General features: G+C 32.4%; 1 protein-coding gene across 1 annotated transcript; it reads right to left on the reverse strand.

Moving 5' to 3' along the window:
• Positions 1-17,248: 17,248 nt before the first annotated feature.
• On the reverse strand, positions 17,249-20,324 carry LOC107897492 (putative methylesterase 14, chloroplastic). Its single transcript, XM_016822970.2, has 5 exons — positions 19,511-20,324; positions 18,731-18,970; positions 18,507-18,650; positions 18,284-18,418; positions 17,249-17,710 (listed from the first exon to the last, which is right to left on the reverse strand). The coding sequence occupies exons 1-5, from the start codon at positions 19,754-19,756 to the stop codon at positions 17,438-17,440; spliced, it is 1,038 nt and encodes a 345-aa protein (XP_016678459.1). The 5' UTR covers positions 19,757-20,324; the 3' UTR covers positions 17,249-17,437.
• Positions 20,325-22,038: the final 1,714 nt, after the last annotated feature.

The raw sequence follows: 22,038 nt of genomic DNA on the forward strand, positions 1-22,038 counted from the left end.
GTGCAAAATGACTGTTATCCCCCTAGAGTTAATTTTGACTGAAATGCATGATATTCTGATTATGTTTGTTGTATGCCATGACATGTATATCTGTTGCATGGGGTTGGGTTTTGTTATGGAGGAAGAACCCGTTCTGGTGGCTGTGCCACATATTCTGATATAAGCAGCTTTGCTGTGGATTATAGTTAGTGCCACAACCGGTGATAACACTGTAAGTGTAGGGATGCCGTGGGTGATTTATTCCCCACAGGAAGTGTAAGGATGGATGGAGGCAAGTGCAGGGTTGGATGGGGTTATCATGCATTAATCATATGAGATTGTATTGAAATGGCCCTAACTGTGTTGATATGGGCAAGGCCCAATATATCTCGACTTGTATAGGGCTACGGCCCAGATTGATACTGATATGGGCTAGGCCCAGTATACTCTGTTACTGTAAGGGGCTATGGCCCAGATTAATATTGATATGGGCTAAGGCCCAATTAACCCTAAATTCTGAATAGGGCTTAGGCCCAGTAAAGCTTGAACTGATTTGGGCTCTGGTTGGGATACTTTACACACTGAGTTTCCAAACTCACCCCCTTTCTTAACCTTGCAGGTGAGCCTTGAAGTGGGGGCTTGGAGCCGGAGGGGATTCAGAGTGGCCACGGTGATCGCTTTTGGGCTTTTGAAATAGGTGATTGGTTTTCTTAAGTTTACCTTATTTATTATTTATTTTTGGGTTGTAATAAGGCCATTTTAACTTTATTTTCTTCTCTTTTCTGGGATTATTTTATTTTAGTAACTTTAAACTGGTTGATAATAATTCAAATGGGCTAGACTTAGGGCGTGTTTTCAAAACGATACTCGTTTTCAAATAACACAACATCACGATTAATTGGTTTATCAAAGATATCCACTCAAATAAATTTCAACTCGTTATAACCAAGTGTGGCAATGGTTGTGGGCATGTCTAGGATTGGATCCAATCGAAGAGCTTGGTACTTAAGCAGCCTTCATGGCTCACCTCCTCTGTTATGGATACCTACCTGGTGCCCAGCTTCCATTCACTTTGTTAGCTTAACAAAAGTCGGTTTTTAAAACACTAAAAATGAAACATGGATTTTAAATTTCAATGTGGCACGTTGAATTCGGCCATAACGTCTGGGCCGGGTTTGGGGTGTTATAGTTGTACGTTCTGAGGCTCGTGCTCCTACCAGAACCTATGCTATACGCGTGCGCGAGGATGCTTCTTCGCCAGATCTTATTACTGGTACTTTCACTCTTTTTGATACTGATGTTATTACTTTGATTGATCTCGGTTCTATTCATTCATTTGTGTGTGAAACTTTGGCGTCCAGTAAGACTCTACCTGTTGAGTCTACTGAGTTTGTGATTCGGGTGCCGAATCCTTTGGACCGTTATGTGTTAATTGACAAAGTGTGTAGGAAGTGTCTCCTGATAATCTGAGATTCCTGTTTTCCAGCCGATCTAATGCTATTACCGTTTAACGAATTTGATATTATTCTCGGTATGGATTGGTTAACTGTGCATGATGCAGTAGTGAATTGCAAGCGAAAGACAATTGACTTGAGATGTTCGAATTATGAGATAATCCAAGTTGAGCCTACAGATTTAAATGGATTACCAGCAGTAATATCTTCGCTGTTAGCTCAGAAATATGTAAAAAAAGGGGTGTGAAGCTTATCTTGCGTATGTACTAGATAGTAAAGAGTCAGAAAAGAAACTTGAGACAGTGCCAGTGGTTTGTGAGTTTCCGGATGTATTCCCCGAGGAATTACCTGGATTACCACCTGTTCGGGAGGTAGAGTTTGGTATTGAACTAGTACTAGGGACTACACCTATTTTGATAGCTCTGTATCATATGGCACCAACCGAACTAAAAGAATTGAAATCTCAGTTACAAGAGTTGATAGATAGAGGTTTTGCTCGACCGAGTTTTTCTCCCTAGGGTGCACTAGTGCTGTTTGTGAAAAAGAAAGACGGAACCATGAGAATGTACATTGATTATCGTCAGCTTAATAAGGTAACGATAAATAATAAATATCCATTGTCGCGAATCGATGATTTGTTTGATCAACTTAAAGGAGCCTCAGTATTTTCGAAGATAGACTTGAGATCGGGTTATTATCAATTGTGAGTTAGAGACTCTGACGTGCCTAAAACTGCTTTTAGAATGAGGTACGGACATTATGAGTTCCTAGTGATGCCGTTTGGGTTCACTAATGCCCCTGCAGTTTTTATGGATCTAATGAATCAGATTTTCAGACAGTATTTGGATCGGTTTGTAGTCGTGTTTATAGATGACATTTTGATCTATTCACGCGACGAAATCGAGCATGTCAAACACTTGAAGTTAGTATTGCAGATTTTACGAGACAAGCAGTTATATGCGAAGTTCAGTAAATATGAGTTCTGGTTGAGGGAAGTCAGCTTTTTGGGGCATGTTGTATCCGCATCAGGTATCCGAGTTGATCCGAGTAAAATTTCAGCTATACTCGATTGGTAGTCTTCGAGAAATGTTTCGGAAGTTCAGAGCTTTTTGGGACTTGCTGGGTATTACAGACGGTTTGTAAAAGGCTTCTCGATGATAGCAACACCGATGATAAAGTTGCTACAGAAAGATGTCAAATTTGAGTGGTCAGAAAAGTGCTAGAAAAGTTTTGACCAATTGAAAACCCTTTTGACTGAAGCTCCAATGTTAGTTCAGCCAGAATCCGGTAAAGAATTTGTGATCTACAGTGATGCGTCTCTGAATGGTTTGGGTTGTGTGTTGATGCAAGAGGGTAGAGTTATAGCGTACGCTTCGAGACAGTTAAAGCCTCACGAGAGAAATTATCCGACTTATGATCTCGAGTTAGCTGCTATTGTTCTCGCTTTAAAAGCTTGGCGACACTACTTGTTCGGGGAAAAATGTCACGTGTATTCCGATCATAAAAGCCTTAAATACTTGATGACACAAAGGGATCTAAATTTGAGACAATGTCGGTGGCTTGAATTACTTAAAGATTACGAGCTTGTTATTGATTATCATCCAGGAAAAGCCAACGTGGTTGCTGATGCTCTTAGTCGAAAATCACTATTTTCCTTACGTACAATGAATGTACATTTGTATATGCCCGCTGATGATGTGTTAGTAGCGGAATTAAAAGCAAAACCAACGTTGATATAACAAATCCGGGAAGCTCAGAAAGTTAATATAGATGTGATCGCAAAACGAGCACAATGTGATTCGAAAGATGATTCCGAAGTTCGGATTGATGCCGATGATTGTTTGAGATTTAAGAATCGATTGTATTCCGAGAAATTCAGAGCTTATTCCAATAATTTTGAGCGAGACTCATAACAGCCGAATGTCAGTTCACCCGGGTAGCACGAAAATGTACAACAACCTGAAATGTCAGTATTGGTGGCACGGTATGAAACGAGACATTTATGACTTTGTTTCAAAGTGTTTGATATGTCAACAAGTGAAAGCGGAACATCAAGTGCCTTCGGGATTACTTCAGTCGATTATGATACCTGAGTGGAAATGGGATCGAGTCACGATGGACTTCGTATCTGGTCTGCCGTTGACTTCGAGCAAGAAAGACTCAATCTGGGTTATTGTTGATAGATTGACTAAGTCAACCCATTTCATCCCCGTTTGCACCAATTATTCACTCGAAAAGTTAGCCGAATTATATATTTCTCAGATTGTGAGATTACATGGGGTGCCCATTTCTATTGTGTCGGATAGAGATCCGAGATTCACATCGCGGTTTTGGAAAAAATTGTAACAAGCATTGGGTACTAAGTTGCATTTTAGCACCGCTTTTCATCCTCAGACCGATGGTTAATCCGAGCGAATTATTCAGATACTCGAGGATATGTTGAGATATTGCATCTTTGAGTTTAGTGCCTCGTGGGAACGATACTTGCCTTTGGTTGAATTCACATACAATAATAGTTTTCAATCGAGTATCAAGATGGCACCTTACGAAGCTTTGTACGGTCGTAAATATCGTACACCTTTGTTTTGGACCAAACTCAGTGAGAATAATATTTACGGAGTTGATTTGATTAAAGAGGCCGAACAAAAAGTAAAAGTGATCCGTGAAAGTCTGAAAGCAGCATCAGATCGTCAGAAATCGTATGCGGACTTGAAACGAAAAGATATAGAGTATCAAGTCGGAGACAAAGTGTTTCTTAAAGTTTCACCGTGGAAAAAGGTACTCAGATTTGGCTGTAAAGGCAAATTGAGCCCAAGATTTATCGGACCATACGAAATTACAAAACGGATTGGGCCAGTTGCTTATAGACTACTTTTGCCACCTGAACTTGAAAAGATTCACGATTTTTTTTTATGTTTCGATGCTCCGTCGGTACAGATCCGAACCTTCTCATGTGATTAATCCATCAGTGATTGAAATTCAGTTTGATTTGAGTTATGAAGAAAAATCGGTTCGTATTTTGGCTCGTGAAGTAAAAGAACTACGAAATAAGAAAATCTCATTAGTGAAAGTACTGTGGCTCAAACACTGGGTTGAAGAAGCGACTTGGGAGCCAGAGGACTTATTGAAAGAACGTTATCCTAACCTTTTCGCTGGTAAGATTTTCGGGGACGAAAATCCCTATGGGGGGAGAGTTGTGACAGCCCTAATTTGACCCTAGTCGAAAAATGGTTTCAGAACCACAAAATCGAGTCACGAAAATAATTAGATGTTATATTCTGTGCTTATTGTATGTAGAATTTGTATGTGTGAATATTTTATGCCTTGATTTTATCAATTAGGTGTTAATTTATAAGAAATGACTCATGTGATAAGACTTGAAAATGTGATAGGTGAATTTTAAAGTGGCCAAATAATGCATGAATTATTGACATGGGGGACTTGCATGTCAAATGGACCACTTTTAATATAGTGGCCGGCCATAATGATGGTTGATAGATAATATATGCATTTTATTTTAGCATTATAATAGTTAATGGCTTTATATTATGAAATAAAGAATAACTAAAATAAGAAAAGAGTGATAAAAACTATGTATGTTTATCTTTCTTTTCCCCATTGCCGTAACTAGTGAAAGAAAAATAGAAGAAGAAGCCAAGGCATTCGGCCATGGTTATTTCATAAATCAAAGGTATGTTAATGTGATTTTTATGTAATTGTTTATGAAATTAAATTGATAAGTGCATTGTATAGTTAACCCATGGTTTAAATTCATGAATTATTGAACATATGTGCATTCGGCAATTTGTTAAATTGTGATAATTTGATAGCTTTTGGAAGGTGTTGTTTAGATGTTAAATTTGCTTATATGATGGCCGAATGAGTGTAATGTTAACGAATGATTAAGTTGAATTCATTGTTGAGAGGTATGAAGTTGAAGTTGCCGTATATATATGCTTTTGGGAAAGGAAATTTGTTTTTATTTAAATTAAGCATGTTCTTATTAAATTGAACTTTGAATTGATGTACTTAAGTGGAAAATGAATTGATGGAATTGTGAGTGTATAAATTTCCTTAGTTGGGGCAAAGCATGTATTCGGCCATGTGGGTAAAATGTTAGATTTCGAACGTTTGAAGTTTTAAATTATAAATGGTTATTAGATGAGCCCTAAGCTTGTTAATCTTTGTTTGTGAAGTTGTCAATTCATATCTTAATTAAGGAATTGAATATTGTTTATAATTTGAGGTTATTGAAAGTCGAATTAGATGATAAATAACAATCGGCTATTGTGTTTATGTGAATATATATATGCTGAATGTAGTCTTGGATAAGTAAATTTTGATGTATTAGATTGGTAACATGGTTATGTCGATTGTGAAAATGTGATAAAGGTGCCAAGAAATAATTTAGTTGTTGGTGTTTTAAAGTGAATTGAAATGAAGTTTTGCCAAATGTGTTTATTGGTGAGTGAAAATTTGAATTGTAACGTTAAATCGTTAGTATGTGTTCTATGGTTTCTGAATGTGAATTAAGGTAAATAATGTGGAGAAGGATGAGTTGAGTTGTAAAATTTATGTATATGAATTAGTGGTTAATGGACAATCAGTCAAAGTGGTTAATATGCATTTGTATATGTTATAATGGCCGATTGTAATCAAGAATAAAGATGTGAATGAATGGTTGTTAATGAGTTGTCGTATGTTTCTTATTAAGAAAAAAATTGTTAATGTTTGAATCTAAATAAATTAGTTAAGTAATTACACAAACCTATTTATTTTACCTAACTCAAGAGCAAAAGGAACTTAACTCGGAAAAAGGAAAAGCGAAACAAATGGAATAATCGATTCGTAGTTGTCCGACGACATTTAAGGTAAGTTCTTAAGTGTTTAACTTGATTTCATATACTTATTGATTAAATGAAAATAGCTAAGAGGATGTTATTTTTATTTAGCTAATATGCCGAGTGAGAATGAATTAATACTATAAACCAAAGATAGCTAGTATAGCTAAGTTGAATTGGATATGGAATTATAACATGTTAAATGTGATTTATGATCAATGTACCATGTTGCATGGGTAATGAAAGAGGTTTCACAATTTGTGATTATTAGAACCTAAGGGTAACCATGTTTGGATGTGATATTATTAATGATGTGTGATTGCCGAATATAATTGAGGTATGGAATTCGAGTATAATACCTTATATCAAACGTGTACTTTATTCGAATGATGAAAGCCTTTGTACAAATGTATATGTGTTTCGGCAATAATTGAAGTTGAAGCATAAGTTGTGAAAGTATGAAAGAACATGTAAATTGATTTTTTTTTTGTAATGTGACATTCGGGCTTTGAGCCTAGCAGGTGTAATGCCGGTGAAACGATATCGGGCTTCGGGCCTAGCAGGCTATAATACCGGTGAGATGATATCAGGCTTCGAGCCTAGCAGGCGAAATGGCGGTGAATGAGTTTAGACTTAAAGTCTAGCAGGCTTTGTGCCGGTGATGAATTCGGGCTTAAAACCTAGCAGGCTTAATGCCGGTGATTTGATAAAAGTCTAAGACTATGATACTTTGTGTTAGAGCGACAATTGAATACATCCAATATATTAAGTTGGCCAACTACGTATCATGTACTTATATATGAGTTTGATTTGAATTGAATCATAAGTGTATAATGTGATGCATATGTGAATAAGTGTTATGACTATATCTATGATCATGATACATTCGGCCAAAGTGTGAAGTTATGAGAAAATATTTGATTTACTTATGTTATATGAATTCAAATTCAAGTGAAGTTAATATGCTAAATATGCGTTAAATGTTTGTATATATTCGGCCAAATGGCAATATACCTAAGACATGTCACTTGAGAATTTGATTAATTGATTTATAATTGAATTTAATTGTTTGCATTGCTTAAAACTTACTAAGCTTATGGAAGCTTACTCCGTTTGTTATGTTTCTTTATTTTATAGATCGTTGACTCCAGCCACTTGCTCGGGGATCGTCAGCAACTCGTCACACTATCTATCGTTTTGGTACTATTATGTTTTGGATCTAGTATTGCATGTATAGAATAGACTATAGATGAATGATATTTTGGAGTTGTATATGAGCCATGCAAATATGGCATCTTTTGAATGTTGTATAAAGTTTATGAATGCATATAAAAGTTAATGTTCTTATATCTATGTGATTGTACAAATGTGGTATTTTGGGTTGGTAACACTTCATAACCCATTCCGGCGATGGGTACGGGTTATAGGGGTGTTACAATATATTTTAAAATTTTAGAGTTAGGACTAAATTGAAAAATTTTGTAAATATTGAGGGTCAAATTTATTAATTTTTTTAGAATTAGAACTAAAATGAAAAAAATTGTACACTTTGAGAATTAAATTTGTTGAATTTTTTATATCCAGAATCAAATTGATAGAATATGTAAATATTATAAGATTAATTTTGTTACTAGACCAAAAAAAATCATATCAGCTTAGAGTGACTAAAATATTTGATTTAGAAAAGTTTAGGGACTAAATCAAAAAAGATATTAGTTGGGTGATCAAAATAGAATGAAAGACATAGTTGAGTGACCATTTTTATAATTTACCCATAAAAAATAATTTTCAACATGTTTCACATCATCATTTAACAAAAAAACTAATTTGCACATTTCAAAATGGATATGAGTTAATTTACCTTTTTTTCAATAAAAAAACTGAAATGCAATCTATCCTAGGAGCTTCCCTTATACTTTTATCCTATATAACATAAATATTTATCACTAATAAATAAAACTTATATTTTTATACCATAATGATTAAGAGCTAGTAGAGATTTAAAACTGCGTTTAACAAATCAATTTTCATTCTTGCCCTTTACTTGTTTCTTTTAATCAACGCTCTTTCCTATTTTTATAATACGATTAGATTATCATTTTTTTTAAATTTGACAATAAAATAAATAATTTTATATGAGTAACTATATGAATAAATATATAATTAAAAACTTATAGATTTTAAGAAATTTATTTTAAAAGATAAAGATTTTTTAGATTTTTCCTGAAATATATATAAGGATTGTTGATTTATTTATTCAAAATTTGACAAAATAAATAATTAAAATATTTATATGAATACATAAAATAATGAGAAATTTTGTTAGAATTTAAATCAATTTAAATGAGTAACTATATGAATCGATTTTGTCTTTATACTTCGACTATGACATGCACACTTCATGAAAGGAGAACCTGACATGTTTGATTTTTTCTGATTATACCACCGTGTTACAGACAGATAAAACTATGAATTTGCTTGTAGTAATGTAATGTATCTATGCATGTATCTTTAAGCTTTAACTTATTCAATCTCATCCATAGATACATACACATATATATATATATTTGTAAACAAACATGTGGATGTATATATGCCATGATATCTTAAGATATATGTTTGCTTGTATTTGTTATAATGGTAATCTTTAAATGATGCTTATTATGATGTATATATATGGTTTTATGTCAGTTGACATTTAAAAATAGCTAATATACACAACATGCCAGTTTCTTCAGGCCTTTTAATAGAGGTGAATCAAGTTCTTCTAACAACGAAGGTGACCCTGAAATCACGATGTTAAGGGAAATCATTTGACTAGTTTAATGAATTCATCTGTGTAAAGAAATTTTGTATAATAACCTAATTTCTAATATTAATGAAACTTGTTATGTCTTAAGTTATTATATTTTTTTGTATTAAAAATTATTCGAGTAGATATTTCAAATTTTTATCCAAGTGTAATGTTATTATTTGTGAAAATAATATTTATCATTGTTATAAAATAATAATTAACTATAAAAAATAATTATCATTTTAGCTAATAAATGATTTAAATTGATTATATAATTAATTAAAATATTTATAATAAGATATTGGAAGATACATTTTAATATTTTATTAAATCAATTTATAAATTCACATATTTTTAATAATTTTGTAAAAGTAAAATAATTTAAAAAAACTTCTATTTGTTATGAATATCTTATTAAGTGGATATCCATCATGATCAAGATAAAGTTTTAATGTACTTTAAATTCTAATAGTTCTTAGAATTAGATCTCTACTTCTTTTATACTTCTTATGCCTATAAATAGAGACTCTGATGAAGCATTGTAATCATCCATGTTGATCAATAAAGTTCATTCTTTGTTGCTCTCATATTTTCTTTGTTCTTTATTCTTCTCATCTTTCTTTATTTTATAACACGTTATCAGCACGATCTTGCTCAAAGTGATAGTTCCTTTTATCGACGATCAAATTTATCCTCCATGATTTTCAATTTCTTTGATGGCCAGATGCAAAGTTTTTTACAGGAAGTTTCTTTTATTTAATGTTTCATATCTGATTATTATTTTTTATTCTTCTTTCATTATATGTTATCATTGTTTTAATTAACTTATTTCACTTCTTGTTCTTAAGGATGATGAAAGATTTGATATCGTTATCTATATGAAATCAAGAATATTTTTGAACTATCTCATACCTTCTAGTGATGACGATGATGTTAAAGATCTTCAGGTATATTTTACTATGTTTTATTTGTTGTTTATAATAATTGGAGACTAATCATGACAACATGCATAGATAGATTTTGATTTGAAATCTCACGCATGTTTGCGATGGTAATTATGAAATAAAGAATCTATTGGGATGTTTATAAGTCTGTCCTACTAGATTTGTTGCATTCCTCGAAGTAAATGTAAACATAAAGAAAATAAAAGATATACTAATGGACCACTAAAAGTGGGAACATAATAATAAATAAGAGAACAATGAGAGTTCTTAAGATAACTTTTCAAAAGGTAAAGATAACATATATTATCAATGTGATATGAAATATTATTAGTCACATATGTGGCATATGCCCAGGGGCGAAGCAAGAACAAATTTTTAGGGGGGCCATAAAATTTTAATTTTTTATAGTTTATTTATTTATAATTTGTAAAAGATTAAATCGAAATTTTATAATTTTAGGGGGGCCAAATTATAATTTTACCTTTACTAATTTAAAATTTTTAAAAAAATTTAAGGGCCAAAAGAGCAAATTTACATTTTAGGGGGGGCCGGGGCCCATGCCAGCCCCCCTGGCTCTGCCCCTGCATATGCCTAAATATTTTGTTTTTGCTAAAATTCTTTGAGGAAGGATATGAGAATATAGTAATAAATTTTATCATCATAGATAGAAAATATTTATCTTATTTGGTACTGAAACAAACAAATATTATCCCAATATTTGATAGTATAAAATTAGTTGAAAGCTCTAGAAAAGCTAATATATCACTATCTAAAAAGCACAAAATTTGTGATGGTTAATGCATTACTTTTAAAAGTTATTTGTAATAGATCTCAAATTGAGATTGTGAATGAAGAAAATACTATATTTCATATGAATAAAAAAAGGGTATTGAGTTATTAATTTATAATCTTTATGATATTATTTTGTCATCATCCCGATTAAAGGGTTGAAAGCAAAATATTTGATTATGAAAGATATACTCATGTGTAATAGAATATGATAATTCAATCTAAAGCTTATTATGGTTGGATGTATCTAAAGTTGCAAGTATTTTTTAAAAACTGTGAGTATAACTCTACAGTATTCAGAATAAGTATTCAATTAAAATTACGTGGTAAAATATTACTGATGAGAACTTGCAAGAGAGAAAACTTATGTATGAAAAGTCATTGGTTATGTACCTGTTATACACATGGAAAATAAAATTCAATCTCAAAGTTTGCTATTAATAGATTTTTGGTCATTTGAAGATTTTAACATATTCCTTGAAGCGAATATTGCATACAATTATTTGGAAATTATATTTACTGACTTGGTGGTAGAGGTGTGCATGGGCCGGGCGGCCCGGCCCGACCCGAAGGCCCGCCCGAAAAATGAGAGGGTTTGGGTAAAAATATAGGCCTGAAAAATGGGCTTGGACAAAAAACGAGGCCCGTTTAAAAAACGGGCCGGGCCTCAGGTAAGAATTTTTTGGCCCGAGCCTGGCCCGGCCCGATTTTAATATTATATTTTTTTCCCTTTTTTATTTTTAAGTTTAAGTAACTTTTCTCTTCTTCTTTTTTCATTTTCGTTTAGTTCCTCTTGCTGCTTCCTTCCTCCCTTTATTCCCATTTCTAAGCAAATCCCTAGCTCACTGCTGTTTTGCTGCAGTTTCGGTGTTGTTTTGGTGTTGTTTGGGTGCTGTTTTGGTGCTATTTTGTTGCTATTTTTTGTCGTGTTTTATTATTCTTTTACAGCTATTTATTATGTTATATGTTGTCGTTTTTAATATTATTTTGATATTGTAAATTTTTTGTTTTGTTATTAATTTAGTTATTATTTTAGTTCTAATTTGTTTCAATTTTAATATAACTACTTTTTATTATATTTTTAATTTATGTATTATTTTAAAAATTGTTTATCTTGTTTTTTATTTGTTTTAATATTTGTTTTATGTTTTAAATGTATTTGAATTTTTATTTTTTAAAGTTTTTTATTTTATAAAAAAAGCAAAAAAATATAACCGGGCCGGGCTCGGGCCTATCAATTTTTTTCCGGGCCTGGCTTGGACAAAATTCCAGGCCCATATTTCGGGCCGGGCTGGGCCCGGGCCTTGTAAACGGGCCTAAATTTTTTATGGGTCCGGCCCGAACCCAGCCCAACCCGACCCATGCACACCTCTACTTGGTGGCATTATAGACTTCACATTGATTTAGACATTTTCAGTAGTAAATGTCACAATAGTACTTATATGTGAATACAAATTAAAATGAATGATAATAAAATTATCAATTTGTTACAATTTAGAACAATTGAAACACATGCCAGAAGTTTACTAATACAAAAGTGTTTACTACTTGGCGTGACCATTTAGACCATCTTGGATTATAAATGATGTGAAAATTAATTGACAATTCATATGGACATTCAATTAAAGAACTAAAAGATTCTTTAATTTAAATAATTCTCATTTGTTATTTGTTCTCAATGAAAATTGATTATTAGAAATTCACTAGCTAAAGTTGAGATTTAATATTTTGCATTTCTGAAATGAATATGGGCCCATTCTTCCACCATGTGGATGGTTTTGATATTATATGATTTTTGTAGATGGATTTACAAAATAATCACATGCATTATCAACTCGCAACCTGTCATTCGCAAGATTGCTTGTTTAAATGATTAATTTCAGATTATACTATTAAAACAATTCATCTTGCTAATGTTGGTGAGTTTACATCCCAAGTTTTTAATGGTTATTGCATGTCAATTGGAATAAAAGTTGACCATCCTATAGCTCATGTTCACAGATAAAATGATTTAGCTGAATTGTCTATCAAATGCCTCCAACTAATAGCTAAACCATTACTTATGAGAACTAAACTTTCTATTTCAACATGAGATTATGTTGATTTACGTGTTGTACGCATCAAGCCAATAAGTTATAAATACTCCCCATTACAATTGGTTTTTTATCAATACCTAAATATTTCTCATCTTTGAATTTTTGTATGTGTGTATTTGTTCCAATTGCTCCACCACAACGCACAAAGATAAGTGAATCCTCAAAGAAAGTTGAAAATATATATTAATTACAAGTTTCTTTGTGATTACAATTTTGATTCAATAATTTTCCCAACATTAGAGGGAGAGAAACAATAACTTGTAATGAGTTAGGGGGAGAGTAATTAAACCAGAAGTTCAATAAGGATAACTCATTACAAGTTAACTGTTAGATGTATTTACAACCTTAATGAGAATAACCAAGTGTTATATACCATCTAATATTTTAATTTGAATCAAAGTCCAAGTAGGACAATCAGTTAGAATAAATAATACATTGATCGGTTCCACAGATGAAAATTCTTCTAGATGGTCATTTAGTGGAGGCAGGTGCTCCAGAAGAGACCCAAGACATAACTAAAACTTCAAAAGAGATTCAGGTACCTGAAACTGAATTTTAAAATAATGAAAATAAGAGATCTCGATAAGTTATGTCAATTCGAGAAAATGTGGAATCGAATAATAAAAGTGGTCGTCAATGATTTTGCATGCACTATTATTATTGAAATAATGAAATAAAAGGAGGATCTTAAATAAATATATTGAGAAATATAGATATGGAATAAATTGATCAAAATAGAAAGATGCAACTCAAGTACAATTAAATTCGAGGAGTTTTTGGACCAGTAGTCCAAATATCTAAAGGTATAAAGCCAGTAAATGTGCAATTAGAGTAGTTCTGCAAAAGCGGAATAAAAATATGAATGTTTTCGCTAAATCCTGGCATTGATTATGAAAAGATATAATATTCTTTTGTGGTGGATGCAATAACCTTTAGATATATTATTAAATTGACAATTCATAAACGATTTAACTTGCTTCTAATGGATATTGTTACAACCTTTTATGAATCACTATATAGTAAAGTTTATTTTAAAATTCTTGAAGAATTTAAAATACTAGAAGCATATTAAAATTCTTGGGAAATTTTTCATTTATATGAATTGAAATAATTGAACATATGTGGTAAATTTGACTTAGTCAATAGTAGATGAAAGAGGAGTATAAAATGATCCAAAATACCTATTTGTATTTTTATAGAAGGATCATAATTAAATTTTGCTATGATTATTGTTGAAATTCCAGAAGAGATCAAAATATGTTTCCTCAAAATTTTTCCTCACTCATGATTTTCAAAAGAATGGTGGTATAAATGCTTTGCAATACATTCAAATAGTCATTTGAAAAATTAGTAATCAAGATTGAATACGTAGAAAATGAGAAAGTATGTTATGTTTTCATGAGGGGGAGTAAATACACATTGTACTCTTTTTCCCTTAACCGAGGTTTTGTCCCATTGGGTTTTCCTAATAAGGTTTTTAATGAGACAACATATTATGTGTATTATAAATCGTGTACTCTTTTTCCTTCATTAGGTTTTTATAATAAGGTTTTAACGAGGCACATTATCTACCAATGGACATCCAAGAGGGAGTGTTATGAATATTTTATTAAGTGAATGTCCATCATGATCAAGATAAAGTTTTTATATACTTTAAATTCTAATAGTTATTAGAATTAGATCTCTACTTCTTTTATACTTCTTATGCCTATAAATGGAGATTCTGATGGAGCATTGTAATCATCCCTTTTGATCAATAAAGTTCATTCTCTGTTGCTCTCATTTTTTTTTTGTTCTTTGTTCTCCCCATCTCTTTTTATTTTATAACACTATTATATATATTTCTAATCTAATTTTCTTAATAGTTATTTTCTATTTTCACCTCACTCTTACAATTGCATTTGAATTCAAATACACACTCTACCGCTATAGTAACTAATTTCACCAGAGATAAATGCACTACTTATCCAGACTAAGCCTAAATCTACTTTTTTCACAAATACATATTCTATATATAAATACTGCATTTGGTACTTCTCCTTTCAAAGTGGTTTATGGTCCAGATCCACCATGCTTATTGTCTTATGAAGTTGGCTCTTCTAAAACTGATGCAGTAAAAGTTACCGTGAGACTGATTACGAATTTGGATCCTTAGTTTGGGTACGTTTACACACTCATTGACAGAAATCACTTTCAGGGAAGCATAGAGGCTAGTTTTAAAGTATAGGGACTAGTTTTAACAAATAGAAAACATAGAAAAGTTATTTTAAAAGAGATGAGGAAAATAGAGGGGGAAGCAGAAGAGAATAAAAAAAACAGAAAGAAAGTTAAAAGAATATAAAAAAAATTAAATTATTCAAAACTAAAAAATATAGGAATCAATTGTATAATTTAACCTAAATTTTTTGCTTGAAATGATGATTTAACGTGCCACGTCTGCTTACCATTAGACCGTTAAAGGCAATTAACGGCTCAAACGTAAATGACTAAAATGTAACATTGCAAACATAAGTGGCTAAAATATAACCTGAAATAAACAAAAGTGACTATTTTGATAGTATAATGGTTTAACTTATTTTTTTCATTTATTTACCCGCGTATTTTACTTAATTAGTTGAATTGCAGTCCGTGGCATTGATGGTCTTGTAATTGGAATCACTTTTTCTGCTGATTCTGGAAGAAAAAGATCCTTCTAAAACCCAAAGAACGACCTGCTCCTCATGTAAGATGTTTGCCTTTTGTTTGTCTCCTGTCCACTCACTCATCCATTGTTAACTATATTCAAGTTTTATTCTACTTCATTGATATGTGTTTTATATGTGCTTGTGCAGCCGGTTTTTGAATTGCACCCCCCCCCCCTTTCAAATTACTGAATGCAAATTATGATTCTTGTTTTAAATTTCCTAGGTCTCAGACGGTGAATCTGAACAGCAAGGTGCATCATCTTCTGTAGCAAATTCACCTGGTTCAACTGCTGCGAGACAACGTCAACAACAGGAGGCTGGTGGAAAGTTCATTAGAACATACTTTTGAGTAATGAAACGAGCCAAAATCAAATCTTCAGCAGCTGTCCAGGCCGGCAGAAAACTGAAACTATGAGTCTGGACAATGTCAAGAGACCTCTACGACCTACAAATTCACGATTGGGTATGATTGGTAATGTCTCTAATAATATTGCTGCTCTGGAATGTGATGTTGATACAAAAAGTGTTTCAGATAACAAGTTCATAAAAAAGGCACTGCATGGTTCAGGTTACTGATCATGGAGTATGAGCCCCTCTTCATCGTTCTGATGTTACACAAGCTAGTGAGGAGCGCTCGACTCCCTCTGTGTTACAATCTGCACAGGCCTCCAATAATCCCAGCGAAGATATTAATGCTTCTGCACATGAATATCCTGTATTGGGAAGTATCTATAGGTTTGGGATACAGTTGTTTTATCAAGTTGTTATGATTGAATTTGCAAGAACTAAGGAAGCTAATGTATGTCACTTCTGCATATGGTCTTTTAGTTAACCCAAGGAGAAATGAAAAGCAACGTACCTCATGGAAGCAGTGGACATAATATTCCATCAGAAAACGGTTAGTCTATCTGTAATGGATTGATTCAGTATTGATGTCACGTGCAGTATTACTACAATGTCATATCGATGATACCATTCAGCAGGTTCCAATAGACATTTTGATCAGCATCCAGCAGCTCATAATATGAAGGATTATGGTTCTGTTACATAACATGTTCTTGAATAGTCCTTACCTGGTACTAGATTAATTACCTTATTAGACTGGCAAGAGCATGCATCAGCAAGCAGTCGTGTGTGGTCTACATTTGGAAAGAAGTGTATGGATCAAAGAATAATGATGATAAATTATCGGTGGTGGTGTTGTTGTATGATCCAAGGTGCTTAGAAGTTTACTTTGAACCATACTGACCTTAGCTATGGGCTGGAGCTGGATCTTCCATAAGTGGATATTTCTTATTTTCATATGTTGTATTATCTTATGTTCTAAACTGCAAGTCTATTTGACAATATTATCAGAAAAAAGTTGATCTCGAAATTGAAAATTCATATTTCGAAAAGCAGAGGATTAGAAATATCAAATTATAGTAATGGCCTAAATTCGTAAATATTGCATGGTACAAGGACCTTCAATACATTAATAACTTTTTTGGTACATTTCCTAAACCCTTCCAAGTCCAGACCCTGGCTAATTAAATTTTATGATATTATAGGCTGAAGCATAACCTACAACTTCCAGCTTACAGCAACTAAGGTAGTACTTAATTGGTTCTTAATAAAAAAGAAGTCAATGCATTGCTAGAAGAAAATGTAAATTACAAGGATGCAAGTGTATAACAGCTTTTCTCTTTACTGCAAGAAAAAAAAAATAATTACAGAAAGGTAGTTGTACATACAAGAACGGCATATGACAGTTTAAGAGCCGTACAATGAACAAACAGTTGTGTTCTGTGAGACAAATAGAAATAAAGGTTAAAGAATATGGTCCCTTTTCTTTTCTCTTCTTTATTGAAATTAAGCTAAGTAATCTGAACAATTTCTATTAAAATTTTGTGAAGCGACTGAGGCTTTGAGAAGAATGGGCAGTGATCACTCCCTTTAATCTTGTAAACTCCTTCTGGTGGGTTCTCTCTTACTAGTTTCTCTTGCACATCTGGTGAAAGAGCTCGGTCATCCAATGTCTGAATATAGAACCGCCGTCCACTTCCGTACTTCTCGGGGGACAGTGACAGTTTCTCCATTATAGGACCCAGTGGAGTAGGTCTCATGGTAACCATGGCTAAAGCTACATCCTGGAATAGAAACCAAATATCATGTTAGAATAATATGATTCTATAAATGCACACAACATTTAGACTCGAGCACACAACATTTACACTCAAGCATGGTATTAACATGTTAAAATGCAACGTAATATTCACCAATAAAACCAACACGAATCATCAGAAACTACGGTATCTTGAGTTTTGACATATATCACCTCTTGTTCAAAAAGTCTAATGATATAACTCCTTTCATGTTACGTTGTCCATGCAAACGATTGCAGCACTAGATTTCATTAACCATAATGTAAGACTACACCAAATAACAGAAGTGACATACACAACATTGATTGGCCCAAAAATGGCCATAATATGCATACTTCATAGCTAAAGCTTCAAACATTTAATTCTATGGTGCTCTTATTTCCAATACAACTTCAATAACCGTTGTTCAGTTGCCACAAATGAATAAACAGAACAATAAATCTTAAACATCTAGCTTACAGAATGGTGGAGATCCTGCAAAGGGAAAAAAAAATGGATATTCAAGATTTACGAGGTTCACTGGTATGATGTTCTTGACCTGTAAGGCTGTAAAAGTACCTTTGTTGGTGAATGGTTGAAATATATCCCTTTCATTAGCTGTTTCTCGAACATGAACCCTGTAGGTGGCTCATCTTTTCCGTTTCCATAAATCAAAAACTCTGACTCTTGCATGAAACGTTCAGCAGAACCAAGCTGCAACAAAATGAAGAGTTGAAGTAACATAGACTTAATGTAATTACTTGATGTACAAGAAACGGCAACAAGGCATCGATAAAAATACCTCTTCTGCAAACACATCGAAAGGTCTCTGACCATTAGACACCATTGTAGCACAAAGGAAGATTGCTTTGGAGATCTTTTCTGGGAAATTTTCTAATGCATAAGAAAGGCAAGCACCTCCACTGCTATGACCCACCAAAATAACCTTTATATAATTCATGAAATCAAAATTATTAACATAGCAGATGAATAAAATGCATGAGAATATCAAATATACTCACTTACCTTCTCGTCTTCGGGAAGGGCCTCTAGATATTGAATCAATGGTTTTGAATATTCAGCTAATGTAGTGACAGTGTTTGTATCTGTCAGATCAATACCGGAACCGGTCAGATCCATAGCAGTAGGTAAAAGACCCACTTCCTCCAACTGAGCAATTGTTTTATACCAACACCATGCTCCAAACCCTTCTCCATGTATCAGAACAACTCTTCTAAACTTGATATTTTCAAGAGACTCCACCACCTGCAAATAACATGAAAATAGTATCACAAATCACCTAGCTTTCATTAAGTTTATCACTGACCTTTTTCACAAGCTTTCATGGAGAGCATGATCCACAAATAGAAATAAAGAATGGTTTCCAGATTGCCTTTACATTGACATTGACCATAACAAAAGACCTCTTTTTTAAACTTTGAAATTGGATTAAAATAAAATAAAGCAGAAAAAAGAAGAAGAAGATATCTTTATCTTCTCAACTAAATTGTATTAGAGACTTGGAATCTACTTTGAAGATATAAAGCTCAAAGCACAGTGAATCGGTTAAATATTTTCCCTTATTCAATGAAAAAGCAAAAGAGGTGAACCATGATTGGCATCTTTTTTTTCTCTCAATATTTTGCTCTTGTTCTACAATCAATCATCAAAACCTCACTTTTTCAGCATAGATCCAGTCAACTAAAAGAGTAATTAACACAATGATTAGAGATGAAAAGCTGGAAACACACCAAGTAATTTAATATCGGTATTCAATAACAATTAATAGTAATAAAAAAAAACCACCTTTTTTTCATTATTAGCTAATGGATCAGTGTGTCTTCTAGAGCTGGTAGAGCCAATTCTCCTGGACATGGATCCATCAAATCTCTGAGACAATTGGTGCTGATGAAGAACCATAGACAAAGCTTGCCTATGCAAAAGCTCTTCTTCTGCAGCCATTTTCCTCTGAGACCTTCCCCCTGTTCTCCTACTTCTTGATCCATTATTTTCTTTGCTATCCTTCTTTCTCCTGTAAATGATATTACCCATTCTTCACAACACCTCAAAACAAGTTTTTTTTTTTAACACAACCCAGAAAGCTAAAGGATCATTTCTGCTAGGAAAGTTGAAGAAAGTCAAGAGATTCCCCAGGAAAGATGGGTTTTTTTTCAGTGAGCAAAAATTAGTATACAGCAAAAACCTTTCAGCTTCAAGATTTCATTATTTATATTTAGAAATCGTTGAAAAAAGAGATAAGAAGAAAGAGGAGAAAAATAAAGAGTTAGAAGAAGTAGGTTATAAATGCATAAAAAAAAAACATTAAACAAATGTGTTGAGAGCTGCTTAATTCAGAGGCAGCCAACTAAAATTAAGTGACATTTATTGTGGTTTGGATACAAATTCTATCAACGGTAAAGACAGAGACTTTGAATGCTTTGCTCTCTTTGTCTACAAAATGAAGAAATGTTATTTATACTGTTTGTTGACCGTTGATTTGGGGTTATTCCAGTTTTACTGCTAAATGGTGTTCAATACAAAATGAAAAGAGTTTGGTTGGGGTAAGTAGGAGAGACATTTGTCTTATTTTTGGATTGTTTTTATCAAACACACCCCCCCCCCTCCCTTGCATGGTAGATGATTATTATAATTATAATACTTATAGTATTATGTGGTTTGAGTTGAAGGAGCAGTCACTGTTTTGTCTTGTATTTTATTCATTGATTTTGAGTTCTAACAATATTAATATAAATATTTGTTTTTGTAATTGTATTTAGGTTGTGGAGCTAATCTAATTTTAATTATAGAAGAAGTTGATGTGGTGGTCGTCTTAAATGGACTAAAATAGTAAAGAGGTTTGTTTAACTTGTGGGGCACGCTTTGCTTTAAGTTCCTGTATGAAAGGAGAGGAAGGTTTAGTATTTAAAAAGGTTAATATATTATTTGGTATTTGAATTTTTTTAAATTTAGATCAGTATTTGAGTTTAGCTTTAATATTGGTATTTAAACTAAACAATCCAATGAATGTTTGACATGTATACACTGACGGAGCTTGAAATTTTTGGGGTGAAATTAAATTGTATATTTTTATGATAATAAAAAAGTAATTTTACCATTTTTAATAATTTATATTTTTATGAGGACCAAAGTATAATTTTTTTATTACCAATTTAAAAGTTTATAAATTATAAAGCGCCCAAATTACATGTACTTAATTAGAAGACGCACAAAACAAAAAAGAATGAAAGAAAAAAAAAACCTTAAACTTGAGCTATTTAAAATATAATTTGCACAATTTCAAAACAGCCATGTATCGTTATTATCTTGTGATGTGGATTTGATCATCAATGATATCTTTTTATAGTACCATTAATCTTGAATTTGAATATGTGACATTTTAATATTTAAAAATAAAAATTTAATTGATAAAGCATATCTAATTTTAACAGAAGTTAATTTATAGTGTTATTAATTAGAATTTAATTTTTAAATTAGGCGAGGCTAAATTCAAAAGTAAAGCTAGAAATTTTTTGGGAGGTTGAATTAAATTATATATTTTTATGAGAGTTAAAATGTAATTTTACTATTTTAATAATATATATCTTTATAATATTTTAAAAGATTAAATCATAATTTTTTTCAATTTTTATGGGCCCAAATATAATTTTGTCATATATTAACTTAAAAATTTTATAAATTATGAACCGCCAAAATTTAAAAATTCCATTTTAGGGAGCCTACTAGACCTTAAAATTAAAGCGAAAAAAATATTGATTACAGAAAATCTTAACCTACCTTCTCGTAACAAACATTTTTTTTCATTCCCTTTTCAATAAAACCCCCTTCGTACAAGCAATTCCAGCACCGTGTGGCCTCTTTCTTTAATTAGATTGCTTTGTAGTTATCCTCTCCTACCCACCAAACTGAGTCTGCTCTTTTTACCCTCTTTTTCTCCATATATGAACTGAAAATTGAATCTATAAATGGGAAATTAGGGGTTTATGACAATCCTTGCAATCACCAAAGTGCTGATTCTGATATTTAAACTTCTAAACCATGAATCTAATTTCTTTAAATTTTTAGATTTTATTGCTGGTCCTAGTGAGAAAGAGAGAGGATTAGGATTCAACAACCAATTTAAATAGTAGAATAAACAGAGCGTCTTCCACATTTTATTTGGTCTAATTTTGTATAAGCGGGTGAAGTTAAATGTACCACTATTAATTTTGTCTGTTTTAGGTCCCTGCCTCGATCCTCAATTAGTTTATGAGCCTAATTTAATGATGACCTTAGAACCAATAATAATATCGTGGTGTTTGACCAAACCATATGGC

Source organism: Gossypium hirsutum, chromosome A10, assembly GCF_007990345.1.
Source record: "Gossypium hirsutum isolate 1008001.06 chromosome A10, Gossypium_hirsutum_v2.1, whole genome shotgun sequence".
Lineage (NCBI taxonomy): Eukaryota > Viridiplantae > Streptophyta > Magnoliopsida > Malvales > Malvaceae > Gossypium > Gossypium hirsutum.